The 13,316-nt window shown below is 36.5% G+C and overlaps 1 protein-coding gene across 8 annotated transcripts in view; it reads right to left on the bottom strand.

The window, feature by feature from the left end:
* The window catches only part of Kcnh7 (potassium voltage-gated channel subfamily H member 7), a 434,113-nt gene extending 423,882 nt beyond the window's left edge, over positions 1-10,231 (bottom strand). For 6 of the 8 annotated variants that reach the window (XM_010606860.2, XM_033756284.1, XM_010606855.2 and 3 more), the window contains exons 1-2: positions 9,498-10,092; positions 7,614-7,844 (exon numbers count right to left, since the gene is read on the bottom strand). In XM_010606860.2, the coding sequence (XP_010605162.1) occupies positions 7,614-7,844; positions 9,498-9,573 (307 nt within the window). In that variant the 5' untranslated portion in view covers positions 9,574-10,092. Of the gene's footprint in view, positions 1-7,613; positions 7,845-9,497; positions 10,093-10,156 lie in introns of those variants that run through there. The other 2 variants (XM_010606854.2, XM_010606853.2) reach the window with 2 other exon arrangements.
* Between the last annotated feature and the right edge of the window lie 3,085 nt (positions 10,232-13,316).

Raw genomic sequence — 13,316 nt, 5'->3', positions numbered from 1 at the left:
ATATGGCACATCTATAAATTGGGCTAACCAGTCAGGAAAGGTGTCACATGCCTGTAATTCCAGCCCTTGGGAGGCTGAAGCAGGAGTATCAATGTGGATTTGATGTTGGCCTAGACTACATAGTGAGACTCTGCCAAGAAAGAAGGAAAGAAGAAAAGAAAGAAAGAAAGAAAGAAAGAAAGAAAGAAAGAAAGAAAGAAAGAGAAAAAGAAAGAAAGGAGAAATCAAGCAAGCCAACCAAGGAGACACACCACACATTCCTTTTTCACATTTGCTAATTACTGCCATGAAGCAATATCCACAGCTGTTTTTAACCCTTATCTGGGTAAAAAATAGTGCAAGACTTTTTCAGCTAAACAGTGGAAAACTTCTTACACAAGCAGACAGACCTATTTTAACTGGAGAAAGGTCATAGAGACTGGCTTGGCCGTGATTTGAGTTGTTACAGAAAGAGTACTTTGCCTTTCTTAAATAGAATTGAAACTAAAATTAAAGGTAAAAGAAGAGGAGATTATGCAATGTTCACCAATGACAAAAGGAGCATGGTATTCTGTTTCCTCATAACCCACTTGGGACAAGTAGAAATTTGACCTCCCTAATTGTTCAATAATAGGACATATTTCCTCACTTCAGTGATTAATGATTTACCACTGCCTCGTAATTACTTCCCAGTATTTCAGTCTTGTTGTTACATGCAGAAAATACAACAGAGAGAAGAGAAATTCTCATTTGGCAATTCTAATTGATAATTATTATTTTTATGAATAATTGATTACTATTTTATTATTTTAGATTTTGCATTTTCATTATTGTAGTACTCTGAGAGCAAACTTCATTGTTGATTAAGAATTTTCAAGAATGATAAGATGCTATATTAGATGGAAAATGTCAGCACTGTAATGTAGGCAGTTAGCAAGGGTAACTGTATCAAACCTTTCAGTGACATCAAGTAAGAAGAGAGCAGAAGAGGTCGTTAGGTTGGCTATCATGACTGCTGGGGGACGACAGTGAGTCACTGGTGGGGAGGCAAATGAGTGACACCTGCAACAGCCGGTTAACAGTTTCGGGCTAACAGCTTCTCCCTAACTCAGCAAATATTTTTTTTCCAACTAATGGATAGCTATTGATATAATGATGGTTTAATATATCAGATTATTAAACATAGACCAAAGATCCTTTATTAAATTAAGGTTAAAATTGTTCTAACAAATATTTTAAAATGTATTTTTATTCCTACATGTTGCAGAATGGAATTATTCTGGTGAATATTTTAGAAGTGTTTTTTTTTTTAATAAAAAAAATCAAAATACCACACTTTATAATGTACCTCAATTCCCCCGGGATATCTCGATTGCAATACGTTTATTTTTTTTAAACTCCACGTAATGTTCCTCATCCTCTTTTCGTTCTTTAATTGAATACTAATTGAGCATTCGCTTTGTACCAGGTACTCTTCCATAAAGTTTGGACTTGGAAATTAATGAGATTTGACAGTAGTTTTTTCTAAGTAGGCTCAGAAAATATATAAAATTAATTACCAAAATGTATGATGATTTATAGCTCACTTCAGATGGAGTGGAATCATGAACCAAGTATTATGGGACACAGAGGAACAGGCAGGTAAGGGATCAGGAATGACATCCTTGTCTTTGCAAGGACGATGATACCCTGTAAAGTGAGAAGCAGAGGGAGGGGTCGGCCATTCAGAGAGAATTTGAACTACTTACTAAAGGTAAAGAAAATCTTCTGAAGGGTAAGCAAAGCACTGTGTGCATAAAAGTACATTGCTCTTTTGAGGAACTCAGAGCAGTCAAGTATGATCAAAATTAGCAATATATTCAACTAATTGTTATATTTTGATTTGGATTTTGTTTTTGTTTTTGTTTTTTGTGTTTTTTGGTACCGGGGATGGAATTTGGATCCTTGCGCTTGCGAGGCAGGCAGCAGAACCACTGAGCTAAATCCCCGGCTGAATCATTATATTTTGAGTATGTAATAGGCAAGAAACCCAACCAATAATAATGCTATTTCTTTTATCATAGGCAATAAATTTAACTGTGCCAAAAATATAATTATCCAAGTATATTTAAGAAAAGTAGATTGAGGCACTTGGAAAGAATACTTGGTTAAATCCATTTAGCTTTTGGTTATAACTACGAATCTAACTTAGAACCTCTAAACATGTCTTAAAACACAAACAAATGTAACTCTGAAGACCACCAAGCATCCTATGAAAGAGCCTAGAACTTTATCATGAGAGCTTTCATGAGTAAAAATAGATTTGTAAACCATAAACTATTTTTGATTAAATAAATTTTTGTGCCTAAATATGGCACAAATGCATCCAGCATCGGTAAGGCAAATTGTTAAGGATTCAGGCTTTACCACAATAAGCTATGTGTGATTTGACAAATTATAAATCCCTCTGTGTCTCAAGGTTGATTGCATAAAATGTTGATAGGGAGAATATTTTTTGAGATAGTTGTACCATTATTTAATATTTGAAATTCATTTACAATGATTCTTGGCTCCAATACATCATCAGTGTGATTCATGATTCAGGAAGATCTCTGGTGGTGTGGTAGAGAATGCCTTGGAGAGACAAAATGGAGCCCTGCAGTACTTCAGAAGAAGAACTAAGTATACTTTAATCAGAGTGCTTGACAGTGGTTGGAGAAATAGAGGTAGCACTGTGAGGTATTTCTCATTTTAAATACTGAAAAAATTCAGTGACCACCTGAATTTAAGGAAGAGAGAGAGAGAGAGAGAGAGAGAGAGAGAGAGAGAGATACCCCAAGATGGCGAAGTGAATGGTGATGCCTCCAACACAAAACTATCCAAAGACTGTCCTGGCAGGCTAGCTGCCAACAATTGATTCAGTGGCTATTTACATCACACGATAATAAACAAAAACTCTCACAAGTTAGTAGAAGCAAATTATTCCTCCTAAATTTATCCTGTGCAGATAGCCTTATATGACCCTGTGCATAAGCCCTTTTAGTATAAAATTTACTAAGCAGTTATCTGTCTCTCAAGCCAGCAGAAAACATCACTTCTTTCTAACATCAGGACTGCTTCCCGGTATGGCACCAGTGAGTGGTGTAAATGATCTGAACAGAATTCACTCCCATTTTCAGGACATTTTGGCTTCACTTGGGACAACAGTGACATAAAATTTTTACATTGTGGAGAGAGGTGTTCCCTCAGAATGGATATTTTACCAACAAATGCTAAGTATGACAAACAGTGTGCACAAGATGTGAAATTTAGGTATGTTAAAACCATGTATGTCATGGTTACTGCTGTTAAACTATCCTACTTAACAGAACATAAAAAAGTATAGCTGAGAGTGAAAAATGACCCTAAAACAAATTCTTGGGAACATACTCCAAGGAAAACTTTCTTATTGCTTGAATTACCCACACAAAAAAATATATTTCTATTCTTATCTTAAAAGCCACCATCTGTATCTCTACTACAGGATCCAAAAATTAGGAGAGCTGAATATATTATGTATCATATAGCTTATATAAGGCTATTATAATGCTTATGTTTGTATTATTAAATTTTGAAGTATATTGCTTCCTTGACACGTTATGCATGCACAAGTTGAAAAGAGGTATACATTCATAAGTTTATTTTTAATTTGGAGAATAGAGGAAAAGTGGTAATTAATCCTAAATTTCGTAGTTTCCCAAAATATATTTAAGAGCTTTTCATGTTACAGTCCATATATTATTGTTTCTTTAAAAACAGTTTCATGAAAACATTAAGGGTTTAGAAGATCAAAATGAACATTAGTGATTCTATAACACAAATGTCCTGAAAGCACAGATCAGGGTGTAACTCCCTTTCTATCTCATGTGATTATACTTCTCTTCTCTTCCTTAATATGTTATTTAGAGAGAGGTGACACTCAACATGAATCTTCATCCTTCCTCTCTTTTTTTTCTTTTTTGTTGGTACCCGGGGTCCTTGTGCTTGCAAGGCAGGCCACCCAACCGCTGAGCTAAATCCCCAGCCCATCCTTCCTCTTAAAGACAGCACTTGTTAGTATCTCTGCTCAACTCACAGAGATGGTAGCATTATCAAATCAAGACCTCTTCTGAGCTTAGAATAATCAAATATTGCCTCTGGAACTTTCTGCTGATCTTGTCTGGATCAGGCAAGGATTCCCTTCAGACCCTCTTATCTTTCAGTTCTTTAAAAGCAGCACAAATAAAAGGAGATTAGCAATATACATTGTTTATTTGTTAACAACATGGCCTTGTACTACATCCAGAAGCATCGTAGCAACAATACAGGATGGCTCTGTCCTCTAAAAACAGTACATTTTAGGTGCCGCTTTCTTTCTGAGTGAAGGGAGACCTTTATCCTGGAGAAATCAACTTTGATTTTTGTAAATATTTAAAGTTGTTTGATAATTTATTTATTGCTACATATGTCTGAAGGGATTTAGCCCTTCAGATAGCTACCTCTTTGCCATGATGCCGTGAAAACCAGAAGAACAATAAACTAAATGATGGTGAATTATTTTTTCTGTTTTTTCACTTATTCATTTTATCTACAAACCAAACTAGTTAATAACTTCAGTGTTTGCTATTTTCCAACCCCTATGCTTAAAAAACTTGTTTATAAAGTGAATGTATTATGCTAATAAAATATATACCCATCCTTATATAACCCTCAGTATAATTATAGTTTTGTATAATTAGAGTTGTATGTCAAAAGATTTACAGCTCTATCACCTCAAGCAGTATTTCACAGCTGCCAAGAATGATTTATGCAATAATGACTTAAACTGTAAAATAGAATACTCAAAGGAAGAGCTGTCACATATTCCTCTTGCAAATAACCAGGTTTTTAAAAACTGATATTCTGGCAAACAGTAAGTTCAATTGCATCGAGCCTGCTCACAAAAAGGGTAATGGTAGGAAGAGCTGCTCACAATGGATCAGGCAGCTCACAGTACGCTGTGTCATTGTGGACTTATTGCATAGATCACAGGTTTCAACTGTATAAAACCTCTGGGTCACTGTGGGAGACAAGCTTTCAGAAATAATACTTTGCTCATATTTTTTTACTTCATTATCAATGAATGGAACAAGTGGAAACAAAATACTTCAGCTTTCTGTTACTTTGCTCACTGTGCTCATCGCATGACTTGTTAGATTCTTGGGAAGTGCTAAATTAAAAATAAGGAAGCATTTACTGTAAAGAGTCAAGAAACCAAGAAAAAAAATTGTCCCCAATAGTAATGAATTAGGAGTATTTGAAGAAAAGACCAATGAAAATGGCTTTTTCTCTCCTTCTGCGTCTATTAATATAGAGCGCCGTAGGTCTGTAACAGGCAAGACTATCAAAGCATTCAAACTTCTTAAGCTCTGATTGATTTTGCAGTTGCCATGTGAATGAAACCAATATGCTCTGAAGATTCTATTCAAGATATCTGAACTGTCAACAAAAACACAAGAATATTACACTCAAACCAAATAAGTATGACTGTATCTTTACAATCTAAAAATATCATTCAGATTAATTAATCATTGTTTTCCTTTGGAAAACATAAAAAGCTTGGCCAATGCTTTCAGGTTTCCTACATCAATTAAAGCTAGATGGTCAAAGTTTATTGTTAGCACTAAAAGTCCTTTAGGACTGAGTCACATCTCAGCAAAAAAATCAACAGAAACAAAAATATCACCAAAGGCTGGAATTTCTCTACCTAAACAAGCTTCCAACTAAAGATTCTTTGTATGAATTTAATTTATATAACCAAGCAAATCATTCAGATATAGATTTACATTAGTCAGCATACTAATATTTTCTCTGCAGAAATTTTTATAATCATCCCTTAGTTTCTATGTGAAACTTGTTCTTTAAGGTGTTTTGAGATCATTCTATATAATCACATTGCATAAAATAACTAGGTTTCAAAACATTCCCATTTCAGTTGCTGAGTAATAGGCAACGATTTTTACTGGAAACCACTGTTAAAACTATACTTAAGATCTAACTGATTTGGACAGACCAGATTTATTTTGCAGTTAAATTCTGGAACAGCCCAGAAGTCATAGTGACTAAAGATGGATCAACACCCTGCAGAGCCACAATATAAACTGTATCAACATCATAATAACCACTCTGCTGGAGGATACTGTCAGACGTTCACATGATTTTAAACATACAGTTTCTTGACTTCAGATATGCAAAAGAGATAAGTTGCCTTTGGGTAGTGAAAGCCTCAGTCCAATAAATGTTTTCAGGACTGTAAAGTAATTAGTCTATTTTTAGCATGCCTATACTACTGAGTGAAAATTGAAAGAAAATGGGAAGAATTTTTAAAACAATTTTTATGCTGCTTAATAATCATATAATTGCACTTTCCAGATTAATACAATGTTACACAAACTTGTTTTTCCCATAAAACTTGGTTGCACTTATCCACTCATATTTATGTAACGGAAAATCCAACAATTAATAATTGTACATTTCCTATCATGAAATATTTAACTGCAAGGAAATAAGTGGAACAGTTAATCTTTTTTCCCTGCTAGTTTTATGTAGTTTACTAAATGATGAGTCATTATAGTATATACACTTTAGCACATTACATATTTACCAAAAACTTAGTTTTGTAAAAAGCTGAACTCTTTTACCTCATTAATTTCTGTAAAAGGAACAGAGAAAAAAATAGATGACAATGCATTACTGAGAAAATTAAATACAATGTGCATGTTTCTAAAATTATTTTGCCTTGAAACTCTGTTATTAAATATCATTATATGTGTGCACATGAGGATATATATACAATTTAAAATATGTACATCTGAGAAGTTACACATAGGAATGTACACACACACACACACACACACACATATGTATATATGAATTGTATCCCATGCTATGGAATGCCTGAAAGAAAGAGGGATGTCCTTGAAGTTGAGGTATGACCTTAAATTTGTAATGTCAGTTTCCTGCAGCTTTAAAAGTGAGCCCTAATAACTACCTTTTTAGACACATAATTCCTGTTCTATACTTCTTAACTTAAGAAAAGTCTTGAACTCATAACTATTTGAATATACCTGGGTTTACTTGGTCACTTTTACAAGTTCATATACATCACCTTTAATCTTGTACTAAAACAAGCAGAGGAAATAAGAGGTATTGCCTAGCAAAACCTAAAGAGCCAAATAACACTTATAAGTTGAAAAGTTTTATTTTTCAGTTTTCAACAAGGCTTTTCAAAGTATTTTAAAGTTCAAGCAAATGACCATTTCTTCCCAACCAAATATATATCAATGCAAGCATAAATTATTTATGTGTATATTATAATTTAGTGAAAGGAATGTGCAAGACTAATTTGTGGCATTTTGTCCTTAATGATATTAAGCTACTACACTTTTGAAGAGTTTGAACAGAGGACTCCCCTTCAAAGAAGAAATTATTTTCTAGTCCACTAATGACAATATCCATATTTCTTCGATAATAAAATACTATGAGCAAATCCTATTTCTACAATTAAATATATGAGTGGGTTGCAAGTGAACTTTTAGTAATCAAAATTTCTTTTCAGTGGAATAAAACACAAGATATCCTGAGTAGAAAAAGTTTACCATTTTTGTGATAGTAGGTGACTTCCACTTTCCTCTCCTCAGAACCCAGCAAGGCCTGGGCAATCTGGGCAACATCGTGCCTCTTGGTCTCAGGTCCATGAAGAAAGTCACAGGTGCACGGCTTTTGCATGACATCTGGCCTGGAGAAACCAGTCATCTCACAGAATCCATCATTGCAGTAGATGATGGCACAGTTCTGTACTCTGGCATTTGCAATGATAAATTTTTTATCTGTAATAAGAAGATGATAAAGAACTTTTTAAAAATTTCTACAGAATTCTTAAGCACACTGAAGCAATTTGTTGTATGAGGGCTGAAAAGCAAGTGCTTAAACTAAATGCAAGTTTCCCAAATCTCTTGAGACAAAAAAAAAAATTACACAGGAAAAGACCATATAAACTTGAAATGTGAGATCAACAGTTCTATGGAAAAGAAGGTATTAAGAAATCATTATTCAAATGGCAAGTATAGAATTTCCTGAGCAGTTTGGTTTTCAAGTGCTGTAACAACCAGGGGTTCTAGTGGCCATCCATACAAGCAGCTGGCCCATTGGTATTTCCAGAATAGCACTTAACTGTAAGGGAAAAAAAAAAAATTCTAAGCAAAACAGTGAAACATCCTGTAGCTGTCAAATTTCTCACTTCCGCTCTGACCCTTCTAATACAACTTTCACAAAGTATTTTTCTTGGATTTGCTTTTTCTCTATCACTTTAAAGTATAATATATATCATGTTTTTTAAAAGACAATTAAGTTTAGCAATAAAACTATTTTACATTTATTAGCAGTTAAATAATGCAAAGGTTCACCTTTTCAAAATGTACATTTTCAAGAAATCAAAATATACATATACACCTGCACAGTGTAATGTCATGCTTTTTTACTTTTACATTGAGAGAACCTTGAATTTGTATACACTAGTAGAAATTTTAATACAAAAAACTCATTTGTTTTAATAAAACTATATTTACTATTTCCAGCTTGAGAGTGAAAAAGGAAATATGTCTATTTTGCACATAACATACCAGATCTCACATTACTAAATGCAGTGATGGAAAAAGTGCATAGTATACAATGCAAATGTGTATTAATGTAGACTGAAGAAAACTGCATATAAGTGACAAGTATAGGCTAAGTTACTATGTTTATATGAGATAATTCTTGGTAGTCCACATGAGTACATGAAATTTCTCTACATTTAGTCGGTGTGGGATTTACTTATTTCAGTTCAAGTCTTAAAATTCTAGATGGAAAATTTAAGGAGACAATAAGAGGACAGAAACATTCTTTTGAATAATGAGCTGTTTTCTTTAGGAAGCAGCACAGATGGGATAATGCCTTCCAAATGATCTGATTTGCCATACATTTGCATACATTTCTGTTTGATTCAATAGAAAGTTTAGCTTGTAGGAACTGATAGCAGGTAAGCATCCCATCATTTCAGAACCCTGCAGCTCACCAGCATAAAATATAGTTTGCATAGCCATGTACATGACTACTACATTTACATTCTTTTGTTCCAATAGTATGGTTTGCTCTGCTTCTGACTTTAAACAGCGTGCAATAAAACAGATTCAAAATATAAACGCATCTTCTACTAGCACGTTCCCTTTAAGATAGTAGAATAGTAGGACATTAAGTAGCAAGGCAGATAATGGAGCAATGGGAGAGGAGGATCAAATTGCTTTCGGTGCTGGTGGAGACCACAGTCTAAAATGTAAATCAAAATTAATATTAGAGGGAGAGCACTCTCGCTGCCTTTGAACCTCCCGGCTCGATTTCACAGCCTCGGAACTTGACAGAGCCCGGAGTTGCCATCTCCCCAGCTAGTAAGCGTGCACTACCAAAGCGGAAAGCGAGGGAGAGAGGAGAACAAATGAACTTACTTTGCCCTTCAAATTTCCGTATGATGGTCCCCAAAAATGTGTTTTGTGGTGCCACATGCCCCCTGCGAACAGGCATGGTGACCGGGTCTTCCGAGGAGCTCTCCCAGCTCCGGAGTTCTCCCGGGATCTCCGCGGGGCTAGAGCCCAGGCCAGCGCGCCAGCCGCTCTTTGTGGCAGAGCATCCTCTCTGGAAGCCAGAAATCGCTTCCCATTAGCACCACTTCCAGACACCCGCTCTCCCCACCGGAGTGCAGTCCTTTCCCCTCACCTTCCGGAGGGGGCCTCGCACCGGACTGCCGCGGGCGAGAGGTTTGGGGGTGGGGAGCGGGAAGGAGGCGGGGTGAGGGGAGGTGGCCGGGAGGGAAGAGGGAGGGAGCCTGTGGGGGTGGAGTGGGGGGGGCTGGGAGTCACAAGGGCAATCGATCTGTTTCTCGTCGCCCAAACAGCGCCAATTTCCCAGTGCAAATGGACTTAACCTGGCTTTTGCCCAGAGCCCTAAGAAGGGCTGGTGGGGAAGGGGAGGGGGCTGGAAGACTTGTGCCGCTTTTGCAGGAAGGGGAAAAAGAAAAGAAGGCTGGGGTGGGGGCCTGACGTTTCTATCTCCGCCCTCTCCACACACACACACACACACACACACACACACACACACACACACACACTTTATCCGGAGAGCTTGGGCGCTGCCACAGCTCGGATTACTCGAGCGTGCTTTAGCGGAAGCCGGCCAAGAAATCTCCAAAACTCAGTGACAAACAGCTACGCTGGGAAGGTGATCTCCAGGGATATCAGCCTCGGGGCTCCATCCCTGAGCTCCTCACACCGCAGTAGCTAGAACAAACACATTAGGCTGCAAAGAAAAGACAGGTGGGAAGGAAGTCCCTCAGTGAAGATTATTTCTAAACTCTCTTGACCCTCAGGAGGCTGGAGATTAAGGATGGACCACTTGAGTGCGGTTTGGCCTCAGGGTGCAATCCGGAACCCTGAGCTCCTCAGAGGTGGGCGTTGAAGCCCCGGGGCGGAGCTGGCACGCGGGTCCTGTCCAGTGGTGTGGAGCGCCTAGGAAACACTGAAGGCTGCCCGGCTGCTGAGCATGCCCAGTTTCATTGTTGGAGTCCCTGCGGAGTTGTAATGTTGAGGGATGGTTGTATTTCTAGGTGCAGAAGGCTGAAAGAAAGATGAGAAAGCCAAAAGACTCAGTGAGCGACTAGTGCTGAACAAGGGAGAGGCTTGAAACAGGAAGACTGGGCACCAGGGGTGAGGAACAAAAGGTGGGTGGGGCTTAGAGTTAGCAGCCTGGCTGTGACCTCCTCCAACCATTCATGTCCTGAACACAAGAGCCGCACAATTCTGCTCTTCTCTACCAGTCTAAGGCATCCTCTCCTACAGAACAGGAAGCTGTTCAAAGGGCAGCATAGAGAGTCCTTTTCGTTTTAGTTTGTCAGAGAATGCCAACGCGGGCTTCGCGTGGTATACCAACATTTCCATTCAAATAGCAGTGTTGACTTGGGAAATAAAATAAAAACCTATGCTTTGGGTCGAGTGTTTTTAAAATGTTTAGGTAGTTGTGTTTTTTTTTTTAATTCCATTTTCTTCTATTATGTTATCGCCTTATTTAATGCAATAGTCCTTCCGACATCTCTCCCTCCTCAAAATATAAAAAAGACACGTTCCTCCAATGAGCAGCTTTGATTTTCCCCCTTTTCTTATAAAGTAGCTCATTCTGTTATTTGCTTGCTTGCTACAGCCAGGCTTGTATTTCCGCAGAGTTCCTCTTCCAGGAGCTAAAGTGTGGAGCTGTCCATGGTGCCGACTCGGTCACCGCTGTGGGCAATGGCTCGCTGCCTCCAGCCAACCAGGAACAATAGAACCAAACTCAGGCAAATGGCCCCCTGTGTCCACATGAACCAGTCTATTCATCAAGTGCCCACAGAAACACAAAACAAGGTTTTCGTCCCATTTCTAAAACACTTTTTTTCTACTTGGCTTCTTAACTAAACCCAAGTTCACCCTCCTCCTAAAGCACATCAGTTCTCCAGGGGAATCTGAATAAACTGTGGATTGTAATTAAGGTCTCTTGTGTGAGTTCTCACTGTAGGTAAGTTCTCATAGTATAATAATACAGTAGTAAGTTATGGTAATGTCATATGGCTAATAATTTCTTTACACGACATGAAACAATGAATAAACGTTTTAAGGTAATAGCAATGCCCAAATACATTTTGAAATACAATATTTATATGTCATATCACAAAATGTATTGATATACAGAAATGAATTGAATTGTGTTTTTATTTGTGATTCTGATACTAACTTTTACAGGATATTAAGTCTGGAAAGCTTGGGATTCTATTTTCTTTCTTGAAAAGTAAAAGTGAATTCCTATTTTCCTATAACTTAAGAGTTATCTTCTTTTGAATTGGTTAACAAATCATGTGCTAGTTAATGTTCCATTGTTTGTCTTACATATGAGTGGGTATCTCATTTTTTCCCAGCCTCATTTAGCTCTAAGATTAGTTCTATTAATTATTTAGTGTAAAATCATGGAACATTCTATAACCTATGTATTGCAATTGATTGATATGAGCAGAAGATTAAAGGCATCCTGTTTCTAAATTACCCCAGTAATCATGATCATGCATCATACATTAGTACAATGAAGACAGTACATTAATCTATATTCACCCAATAATAGGATCAAACCAGAAGATTGTAATCACCTCTACTTTTTCTCTGGAAATTGTCCTTCTATCTCTACCCTTTGCAAAAGCTAAGTTCAACTCATATATTTTTAATGCTTCAAACTTTTTAGTATTTTTGTACTTTTTTGGAGGGCCAAATATTGAACAAAGTACATAAGTTAAACTGTGGTAATTTTATTAAGTGAACAGCACAATCTGACAAAATAATTATGGGTAAAAATACATAATAGATTCAGACATGTTTTTAAAATTAACTAAATTATCCATGTTACTTTAAAATTAAGTTATATAGAATTTATATATGTAAATATTTATCTACATACCATACAACAAGTACTCAAATTTCATATGTACAAAAATCTACATATATGTTCACAGAATTAATGGAACTTTGCATAAGAAGTACAAGTTAGGGCTGAGGATTTAGTTCAGTGGTTCCACCACCTGCCCTGCAGGTACAAGGACCCAAGTTCAATCCTTGGTAACAAAAACAAAGAAAGAAAGAAAGAGTTATAAAGTATTTAAACATCATATATCACTGCACGTCTTTTAGAGAAAATAGTGGTAATTAGTATGGGTATTAAATGGAATTCTTATACGGATAGGTAAAAGAAACTTAACTGTCAAATAAGTGATATGATTTGCTTTACATTTTTTAAGTAATGCAGAGTAGACATTGATGTGACCATTTCTCAGTATAGCAAAACTATTTTACTCTTCTGGTGATAACACTGCAGCATGTTCATAGCTTATTTTAATGAAGCCCTCTATGGAAATTATTATCCTACTAGGTGGGTCACATTTATCTTAAGAAATATCTGACTGTGTAGGTTAGGCAACTTTCAGCTTGCCTTATCTTATGCAACTCTACAATCTCATAAGAGCCAGACATACTGAGGTCATCAATTAAAACAACAAATATTTCTGTATGGAAAGTGCAAGGGAAAAACTGGGTTTTACCTTGAATTTTTCTTTCATAACCCAGACTGATAAAAATAGTTATGCTAATTTGTTCAAAGATTTATTATTAAAATGAGTAAAATAAATCCTTTGAATCTTGTTTGAAGATAAAGAGATGTACAATAGTTGACACATAATAGGCACATAGCGAATATCTAGC

The sequence above is a fragment of the Fukomys damarensis genome, unplaced genomic scaffold, assembly GCF_012274545.1.
Source record: "Fukomys damarensis isolate Sample0158 unplaced genomic scaffold, DMR_v1.0_HiC HiC_scaffold_26, whole genome shotgun sequence".
Lineage (NCBI taxonomy): Eukaryota > Metazoa > Chordata > Mammalia > Rodentia > Bathyergidae > Fukomys > Fukomys damarensis.
Note: the sequence above shows the minus strand (reverse complement) of the source record. Positions and strands in the feature narration are given on the sequence as shown.